At 36.7% G+C, this 10,161-nt stretch overlaps 2 protein-coding genes across 4 annotated transcripts; one reads left to right on the top strand and one right to left on the bottom strand.

Annotated features, from left to right (window-relative positions):
• Positions 1 to 50: 50 nt before the first annotated feature.
• Usp20-33 (Ubiquitin specific protease 20/33) lies at positions 51 to 6,842 on the top strand. 3 transcript variants are annotated; one of them, XM_089870297.1, is made up of 15 exons: positions 51 to 608; positions 690 to 1,093; positions 1,173 to 1,286; positions 2,118 to 2,684; positions 2,983 to 3,175; positions 3,258 to 3,469; positions 3,546 to 3,696; positions 3,781 to 3,895; positions 3,969 to 4,034; positions 4,091 to 4,217; positions 4,286 to 4,355; positions 4,661 to 4,848; positions 4,920 to 5,134; positions 5,196 to 5,264; positions 5,341 to 6,842. In XM_089870297.1, exons 1-15 carry the CDS (start codon positions 537 to 539, stop codon positions 5,619 to 5,621), a joined length of 2,844 nt encoding a protein of 947 aa, XP_089726423.1. In that variant the 5' UTR covers positions 51 to 536; the 3' UTR covers positions 5,622 to 6,842. The 3 variants fall into 3 exon arrangements, with proteins under 3 accessions (XP_089726423.1, XP_089726424.1, XP_089726422.1); XM_089870298.1 differs by having other exon boundaries at positions 2,983 to 3,181; positions 3,258 to 3,457; XM_089870296.1 differs by having other exon boundaries at positions 2,983 to 3,181.
• On the bottom strand, positions 6,714 to 9,992 carry LOC149690699 (beta-1,4-mannosylglycolipid beta-1,3-N-acetylglucosaminyltransferase brn-like). The gene has a single exon (XM_089870311.1). The coding sequence runs from the start codon at positions 9,888 to 9,890 to the stop codon at positions 8,703 to 8,705; it is 1,188 nt and encodes a 395-aa protein (XP_089726437.1). The 5' UTR covers positions 9,891 to 9,992; the 3' UTR covers positions 6,714 to 8,702.
• Positions 9,993 to 10,161: the final 169 nt, after the last annotated feature.

Genomic DNA, 10,161 nt, shown 5'->3' with positions numbered 1-10,161 from the left:
TAAATTTCCTATATTTAAACTAATTTCATGATTATTACAATAGGCCTATATTAATAGAGGGGATTATTTTATCAGAGTTCATATTAATTCCCTCTAAAATCGTGTTTTATTCCATGAATTTTGATGATTTTACGGAAAAGTAATCTTGATTCGGTGCCGACTCCCGGGGAGATTTTTGAAAGCCATTTCCGGTTTCGGGGTCAAAGGTAAAGTTTACTTTCCGCTATGACGGCAGTAGGTAACCGTTTGTTGTGTTTTCTTTCGGTAAATAATTGAATCGATAAAATGTAATTAAATACTAGCGAGTGTTTCCAAGCCATTTTCCTCCAAAACGTTTCTTCTAAATAGGGCGTCATCTTATGAAAAGTAAGAAATAAATCGGCTAGAAATGGTTCAGCATCTTCGACACGAGAACTTTAAAAAATCCATATATGGAGCCAAGGCTTAACGATTATTTCTGCTTAATCATTAACCAATTTTCGTAGAAAATTAATTTAAGAAATATTAATAGTTAGCAAGTAGTTATAACCTTAAAAATGTCGAGTTCCTGTAGTCACGTTTGTATCGTTGGCGATTACGCGCAAGATGATATCATCAAAAAACAAGAAGTGAGTTTAAATCTCTCGGAGTCTTCAATGCTGGTAACTTGGTAAGTAAGTTTGCTTAACAAAGTTTCTACATTTTTGCAGCAAAATAAGTGCGATAGCTGCGATTCTAACGGTCCCAATTTATGGGCTTGCTTGCATTACGATTGCTTATACGTCGGATGTGGAGATGGTCAAGCTGATCATAGCACAAAACATTTTGAAAGCAATAGCACTCATTCCTTAATCCTTAACTTGGTGACGTTACGAGTATGGTGTTATTTGTGTCAAAGAGAAGTATTTTTGGAGAACAATGATCCTCCCGCTCCCGGAGTTTTGTCCCAAGCTGTTCATATCTCCAGCAATTTGGTGACAGCGGCTGAACCTGATTTGAATGATGATGATGATGATGATGACCCTCAAAACTTCAAACCTAGAGGCTTAACTGGTCTCCAAAATTTAGGAAATACTTGTTACATGAATGCCGCTTTACAAGCCCTATCAAATTGGTTTGTTCCTACTCTTCTATTTCAGATTCTTAGCTTATTAGTTTAATTTATACCCAATATGTTAATGATGGTTATTCAGCCCGCAATTGACACAGTTCTTTTTGGATTGTGGCTGTTACGTCCGATCTGATCTGAAGCCTGGATTAGCTAAAAGCTACATGAAACTCGTTTCTGAAATTTGGCATAAACAAAGGTTCTTCTTACAATAAAATAAAACTTTAGTCAGGGTTCATACAAACCTGGGGAACAGGAAAAACCTGGACAACTCAGGGAAATAAACCTAAAAGTACCCATAAGTACCTACAAGCACCCACAAGCACCCACAAGTACCCACAAGCACCCACAAGTACCCACAAGTACCTACAAGTACCCACAAGAAAATTTGTGAGGTTTGAGTAAGTTTGCTTTGAAGGGGTTGCTTCAACTATATAAAAACCACTCCTATTGTTATTACAACATGTATGGAAAAAGGACTGGAAAACTCAGGGAAATATATGGGGGGAAACCCCCTGGTAAACGCAGGGAAATAGATGGGGAATACGCAAGGAAATTGGGAAATATATGAGGAAAACCCTGGACAACGCAGGCAAATATATGGGGAAAACGGGGGAAATATATGGGGAATACGGGGGAAAATATATGGGGAATACGGGGCAAAATATATGGGGAAAACGGGGCAAAATATATGGGGAAAACGGGGCAAAATATATGGGGAAAACGGGGGGAAATATATGGGGAAAACGGGGGGAAATATATGGGGAAAACGGGGGGAAATATATGGGGAAAACGGGGGGAAATATATGGGGAAAACGGGGGGAAATATATGGGGAAAACGGGGGGAAATATATGGGGAAAACGGGGGGAAATATGTGGGGAAAACGGGAGGAATATATGGGAAAAACGCATTGAAATATATGGAAAGAAAAACCCTGGAAAACTCAGGGAAATCGGTTTTCCAAAACTTGTATGAACCCAATAGTTAAGAAAGCGGATGGATGATCTGAATTTCAACAAACTGTTTTAGACCAAGCTATGTAGTTCCTTCTGGTATAGCTCACGGAATTAAAGTGGTATTCCCCGTTTTCCGGGGTTACACTCAGCAAGACGCGCAGGAATTCCTGCGTTGTTTCATGGATCAATTGCATGAAGAGTTGAAAGAATCCGTCCCTGATTCCCTTGACTCTGACAATGAAACCACGTCCCTATGTTCACCCGACTCACACCCAAATGGGAATGAAGAGAATGAGAATGGGAATTATGAGGAGAATCAACGTGAAAAGGATCATTTGGAGGACATCCAAGATGATTCCAGTCAATCAGAGGCTGAGTTTGAAACCTGCGATTCCGGACTTAGCAGCGAAAAGAGTTCCTATTCCGGGGAATTTGTTGAACAAGAAGCTATGGAGGAAACGGAGTTGATTAGTGGTTCTCAGGATAATAGAGCTTTGTCTCAAAGACGTCCTCATGAGGACAGTGATGAAGGGATCAAGTTGGCCAATGGAACTTCTTCAACAGCCTCCTTAGAATCACCCATTGAAAACCCCAATGAGAAAACAAATAATCCTAAAAAACCCACCGACGCCCCCTTTAGGTAGTTCTTTAATTTAATTAGCCTTATTCCTTATCAGCGCCACCTACCCATAGCGGCGACTTTGAGAACTACTGTAAGCGGCAAGCCAATCAGATGTCGCTAAAATCTGGTGACGTCACTGACTGGCACTCTCGGGTCTTACCAAAAATGACGTCACCAGATTTTAGCGACATCTGATTGGCTTGCCGCTTACAGTAGTTCTCAAAGTCACCGCTATGGGTAGATGGCGCTGATCAGGAATAAGGCTAATTTAATTTAAATAAAGAAAGGAGAGGTAAATAATTAACATTGATCTTAGATTTTCAAACAATCTTTCCCCCGTCTCTGTTGGCAACAAAATGCACCCAACCCCGGGCCCTATTGGTAAAACCAACAGATGCACTAATAAAGGCTTGGGAAAATGCAAGAAAAGCCAAATGTTTCGCAGTATTATCTCTGATATTTTTGACGGGAAAATTCTTAGTTCCGTTCAATGTTTAACCTGCGATACTGTAAGTGTAAGTTTACCCAAATCATGCGAAGCATCCACCGAGACCCTGGGGGGAATCAGTCTTTCAAATTGTCCTTCAATAGATCTCAACCACTCGAGAAACGTTCCAAGACCTTTCTCTACCAATTCCCTCTCGGGACCACTTGAACTTGTTGCATTCCACGCACGGTGGTCTCATCCAGATGCAAAAGTCAAACAGCGCCAGTCAAAATAGTCTGGCAACTGTCGCCTCTTCTTGTTCCGATTCTTACAATCGACAGAGTTGGCTACAATGGATGTTTGGGTGGATGTTTAAGTATTATTATTAAGATTAATTTAATGTACTTAAAGGGTAATTAACTCTAACTTATATCTATTTAACAATCTATCAGTTGGTTTTGGGGTCCAACTATCAGTTTACAAGATTGTTTATCGGCCTTTTTCTCCGCTGATGAATTAAAGGGTGATAACATGTACAGTTGCGATAAATGCAAGAAATTGCGCAATGGAATCAAATTTTCTAAAGTTCTGCAATTGCCAGAGGTTAATTTAATTTAATTAGTATTTAGGGTAGTTCTTTTAAATTAAGATAAGAAATTAAGGATTAAATTAAATTAAATGTATTAGGTCTTGTGTATACATTTGAAACGTTTTCGTCATGAAGTCATGTTTTCATCTAAAATTGGGAGTTATGTCTCTTTCCCAATGGAAGGCCTTGACATGTCCATGTTCTTACATAAAGGCATGTTAATTAACTTAAGTTTAAAATTTAAATGCTTTTTTTTAATTTAAATTAAGATTAGAATTAAATTTAGATTGTCCCCGAGGTGTTACTACTTATGACTTAATCGCTGTCATTTGTCATCATGGAACAGCTGGCTGTAAGAACCTTAATTAATAATTTAATTTAAGTTAATTAATCAACCATTTTAATTAGCTGGTCATTACACTGCCTATTCTTTGAACCACATTAATGATCAATGGTACGAGTTTGATGACCAATATGTCACTGCTGTTGACCCCCAGGTGGTCCAAAACTGTGAAGCCTATGTTCTATTTTATAGGTATTTAATTATTAATTAAAGTTCTTAATTAACTTTAATTAAATTAAATTAACCAAATAAACCTTAAGAAAATCATGCGATGAAATCATCAAGAAAAGACAGCTGGCTGTTGAATTGATGGAACGAAGCAAATCAGAAGTAAATGATTACTTTTATTAATTAAAGTCAATTGGCCTTATTCCTTATCAGCGCCACCTACCCATAGCGGCGACTTTGAGAACTACTGTAAGCGGCAAGCCAATCAGATGTCGCTAAAATCTGGTGACGTCACTGACTGGCACTTTTCGGGTCTTACCAAAAATGACGTCACCAGATTTTAGCGACATCTGATTGGCTTGCTGCTTACAGTAGTTCTCAAAGTCACCGCTATGGGTAGATGGCGCTGATCAGGAATAAGGCTAATTAAATTAAATTAAATTAATGATGATCTATGATTATGACAGCCTGGATTGCTTCAATTTTACATCTCAAAACAATGGGTGAATCGTTTCAACACATTTGCCGAACCAGGACCAATCACCAACACTGATTTCTTATGCAGTCATGGTGGTGTTCATCCCAATAAGGCCAGTTACGTTGAAGATCTCTGTACCATGTTATCACAAGCTGTTTGGGAATATCTACACGACACGTAATTATTTATTTATTTAATTTAATTAAAGTTATTTCTGAGTGACGTTTTTATTAAACTTTCTTTCTTAGATTTGGGGGAGGTCCACCTTGCAATCATTTGTTCATCTGTCCAACGTGTCAGGGAGAACAAGAGTCATTGGAGCGGAGACGGAAGACGGAACACGACACTTTTGTCCTTTTAAACAAAGAGTATCAAAGTCAGGAGTCGCCACCCCAAGCAGTTTACGCTCTTTCCCTTTATTGGTTTAAACAATGGGAAGCCTTTGTCAAAGGGAAAACGAACGGTAATTATTTTTAATTACACTTAAGTAATTTAATATTAAAGGATACTGTGAATTCAATTAGAACCGCCTGGATCTATTGACAATACGACCATTTGTTACTCTAAGAATGGAGTAAATGTTCTTAGACCAGGTAAGAATGTTGGGAAGGAACCACGACCTCCGATAAGGGTGGGTTAGTTAATATTTCGGCCTTTAAAACCAAACAGGTTCAGATTATGGGTCAATTTCGGACTCAATGTGGAGGTTTCTTTCAAATATATACGCGGGGGGACCCGAAATTCTCTTGCAGAAAATCCCAGCCCTCCCACCACAACATTCCCAGCAGCAGCAACAACCAGGGGCTGGGATTCCCGCTAACGCTAATCCTCAACAAGGTTTGGCCCCATTGCATGCCGGTCGTTTTAATAGGGAACGTTCCCCCTCACTCTCGAGTTCTTATAAAGGTTCGTCAGCCGCGTCTAGCCTAAACCCCCTCATTAACGAGTAAAGTTAATTAATTAGAGATTAAATTAAAATTAGTAGGGCATTATTTAACCACTGTTAATAATTTATTCATTGATATTGATATTTAAACTTAAACCGGGAATTAGCCTTATTCCTGATCAGCGCCACCTACCCATAGCGGCGACTTTGAGAACTACTGTAATCGGCAAGCCTATCAGATGCCGCTAAAATCTGGTGACGTCACTGACGGGCACTCTCGGGGGTCTTACCAAAAATGACGTCACCAGATTTTAGCGACATCTGATTGGCTTGCCGCTTACAGTAGTTCTCAAAGTCACCGCTATGGGTAGGTGGCGCTGATCAGGAATAAGGCTAATTGTTGTTGTCGTCACACATACACACCCGGGAAATTAATTTAAATATGAGATTTAAGATAATTAGCGCCTTTAATTATCCATTTTTTTAGTAGTAGTAGCAATAATCATATGTAGTAGACCAGTTTGGCCTATTTTTCTGAAAGATTCTTCAGGGGGGGGGGAAGTTTAAAGGTTTTTTAGATCAAAATTTAAAATAAGAACATTTTAAAACCGATTTACTGAATCATCCCCTTTCACAAGAACGAAATGGGGGAGAGGATGTGTAATCTGAGGGAAATCGGTGGACACGCTAACTGTGGAACAACTTAGGTCCTGTGGGGGCGCTAGAAATGGCAGTGGAATACTCGGAAAAATGGCGGACGGATTACGTCAGACCAATCAGGAAGACCGTCCGCCATTTTTCCGAGTATAAATCCGCCATTTTTAGCATCCCGGTGGACCTTAAGTGTTCCACAGTTAGCGGGCTGATTTCCTTCAGAATACGCGTGATAACCACCATAAATATTAGGCCTAATTTCATAAGAATAGGCCTATTTTCCCGCGTTTACAAAAACAAACAACTCGTTAACGTTAGCAAAATAAAAATAGTTAAGATATTCACCAATAAAATATATTTAAAAATTAAAACACTATGAAAACCGCAAAGACACTTTTTAGAGGGACAATAAACAAACAAACAAACAAACAAAGAAACAAACGATAATCACTGAACGTTAATTAATTAAGAAACGACATCACACACACACCTGAGAATGAAATCACTTCTAAGTCAGAATTTTATTTAATATTGTTCAAGTTTAAATATTTATTTTACATTTCCTTAAACCTTTAAGTAACAAACAAACAAACAAACAAATAAACACTATGATTATTTGTGCAAGAAATAACAAACAAACAAACAAACCAGTGCACAGTATGAAAAATAATCATGATTAAAATTTAATTAATTAATTAATTAATAAATCGTATCTATTGACAAAATTAAATTAATTTTTTTTTATTTTAAATTTTAAATAATTGACTTAAAATAAAATAATAAATAAATAAATAATTAATTAAAGCAATATAAGAAACGCTGTTAATGACCTTTATGAAAAATAATTGAATAATTAATAATAATAACGCTTTAATTTAATTTAATTTAAATTAAATTTAAAAAAGAAAACTTAAAAATATTTTACAAAATTTTTGTCCGTAAATAAATAAAATTTGACCTAAAAAAAGACAAGGAAAGATAACAGATATTTATTAATATTAATTAAAACGTATTTTTCTTGGATTAAGGTTTGGATTAATTTTTAATTAAGGCCTACATTGGATGGGAAGATATTTTGATTGTCTAACATTTAATAGATTTCTCTAAAAAAATTTAAATCTCTTTTTAATTTTAATTTTATAAAGTTTGTAAGACGTAAGACGAGACATTTTCTTTCTAACTTTGCTTTGAGCTTGATTGCGAATTTCGCTTAGATTTATTTTTCAAAAACTAGATCTCTATGTTTAAGGATATATAGGAATTTGTATTATTAATTATTTAAAGGAAATTTAGAACTAACATTATACCTTAAAAGAATGGCCTTTTTCTAAACATAAAAAGAAAAATATAATAAAAAATAAATTAGCATTTAATTAATTAGTCTTAAAAACGAGGACTACCGCGCCGCCATTTTGTTTTAGTGGCGTCTGCTAACTCGAACCTACCTTAGTAACCTTACCCTAACCTCCCTCACCCTATGAGAATTCAACCAATCACGTAGGGGTAAGAGTTTCGAGTTAGCAAAAATATAATAGAAAATAAAATAAATTAGCATTAAATTAGTCTTAAAAACGGGGACTACCGCGCCGCCATTTTGTTTTAGTGGCGTCTGCTAACTCGAACCTACCTTAGTAACCTTACCCTAACCTCCCTCACCCTGTGAGAATTCAACCAATCACGTAGGGGTAAGAGTTTCGAGTTAGCAAAAATATAATAGAAAATAAAATAAATTAGCATTAAATTAGTCTTAAAAACGAGGACTACCGCGCCGCCATTTTGTTTTAGTGGCGTCTGCTAACTCGAACCTACCTTAGTAACCTTACCCTAACCTCCCTCACCCTATGAGAATTCAACCAATCACGTAGGGGTAAGAGTTTCGAGTTAGCAAAAATATAATAGAAAATAAAATAAATTAGCATTAAATTAGTCTTAAAAACGAGGACTACCGCGCCGCCATTTTGTTTTAGTGGCGTCTGCTAACTCGAACCTACCTTAGTAACCTTACCCTAACCTCCCTCACCCTGTGAGAATTCAACCAATCACGTAGGGATAAGAGTTTCGAGTTAGCAAAAATATAATAGAAAATAAAATAAATTAGCATTAAATTAGTCTTAAAAACGAGGACTACCGCGCCGCCATTTTGTTTTAGTGGCGTCTGCTAACTCGAACCTACCTTACCCTAACCTCCCTCACCCTGTGAGAATTCAACCAATCACGTAGGGATAAGAGGTTCGAGTTAGCAGACGCCACTAAAACAAAATGGCGGCGCAGTAGTCCTCGTTTTTAAGACAAATTAAATATATTTTTTATAATATTTTGATTCCCTTTTATGTTTAGAAAAAGGCCATTCTTTTAAGGTATTAGTTTGTCCTTTTCCTTTTTCAAAGGATTTGTGTTCTTGGAAAGAATAATATTTTTTGGGAATCATTTCTCCTAGAATTCAAATCCTGAATGATATTTTCTTTATTCAATTTGATATTAATATTTATTTTCAGGCATTCCCGCTACTTCTTTGTTCCTCCCATGATTTATACAAAATCTGTGGATTATCAAATCCATGGGCGACTATCACGTCACGGTAGCCCTCTTTAGAATACTCTTTTCCCCAGAAATAAAAATCGTCTCTATGAATGGGCTCAATTTGAGCCTTTTTGGCTAAAATACCCATATATATATCGTCAAATCTGAAATGTTTCGTGTAAAAACTGACGGCAAACATATCGGAAAGAGCCGGGAAGCTCAATGCAACCGCACCAGCGCTGATATAAGGTGGGTACTTATGGAAGGGATATTCCGAGAGACTGACGTACCATTTAGAGGTTTTATGACGCATGGGACTAGAATCGGGGAATAAATAACCCCCGTATAATCTGCCGTCATAAAAACGTTTCCTATTATCCATTGGATTAGAAGGATCGTCAAATTGATCTTGATATTCTATTTCATCTTTTAAAACATCCTCAACATTATTGCTTTTAAGGATAACTCCCGATAATTTTCTTCCCCCCGCGGATATTTCTATGTTTAAAGGATTCCTGAGAAATTTTAACAAGTTTTTAACGGAAACATACATATCATCATCAACTAGAAAGACAAATTGGGTTTTAGGGCAATTGGTTACCGCCCATTTGAAGCCCATCATAGTTTTGATGGTGTTATTGTAATAAGCGTCTACAAAGTTCGATTGAATTAAATCGTTATATTTTTTATCTTCCATCACGATCTTCCTATTTTGATCTTCATTGTAAGGGTTGATGCCAACCATAAATAGTGTCCTTATTTTGACGTCCGAAAACCTTCTTTCAAACCCCCAAGAGTTTCTTATAGCGTCTCGTTGTTTGAAATTGTTCATGGCTGATTTAACTAGGATTAATAAGGTGATGTCCTCGTACTCGCGCGTCTCGGCAACTTTGCATTTTATAGAGTTACTAATTAAGTAGGTGTAATTGTAATTATTTATCGGTTTCACGTCGATTTTTCTTCCTTCTCGTTTCGCTTCGACGATTTCCATCAAATCCAGATCCAAAGGATACGAAAAATCGTCGTAATGCGTTTCCAATATGTGACTGAACAACCCCATGATGTCCGCCAGCACCACGACAATCACGCCCAATAAGACGTATTTCGCTTTAAGTCGACTTAAGTTCAGTTTCATAACGCGGCGTTTAATTCCCCTCATTTATTTAATACATATTTAAAAAATTAAATTCATTTTTTATTTGTTAATGATTACAACAATAAGATATTCCAGCGGCTTGCTGGCAACCCGAGTAGGTGAGTACCCAACAGCCACGGATCCGGATGTCCTCAAGCAGACGCCCCTAATCTGCCTTGGTTTGTTTACATTTTTAAAAATATAATTTTTAGGTTAAAAAACCTTTCTATAACACTTAAATTCATATAGTTAACTTTAATTAACAACCGTCATCGAGGTAATTATAAAAAATTAA

This window comes from Phalangium opilio, unplaced genomic scaffold (genome assembly GCF_054372755.1).
Source record: "Phalangium opilio isolate 3A_F unplaced genomic scaffold, DU_Popi_V2 ptg000031l_1, whole genome shotgun sequence".
Lineage (NCBI taxonomy): Eukaryota > Metazoa > Arthropoda > Arachnida > Opiliones > Phalangiidae > Phalangium > Phalangium opilio.
This window is presented reverse-complemented; position numbering and strand designations above follow the sequence as displayed.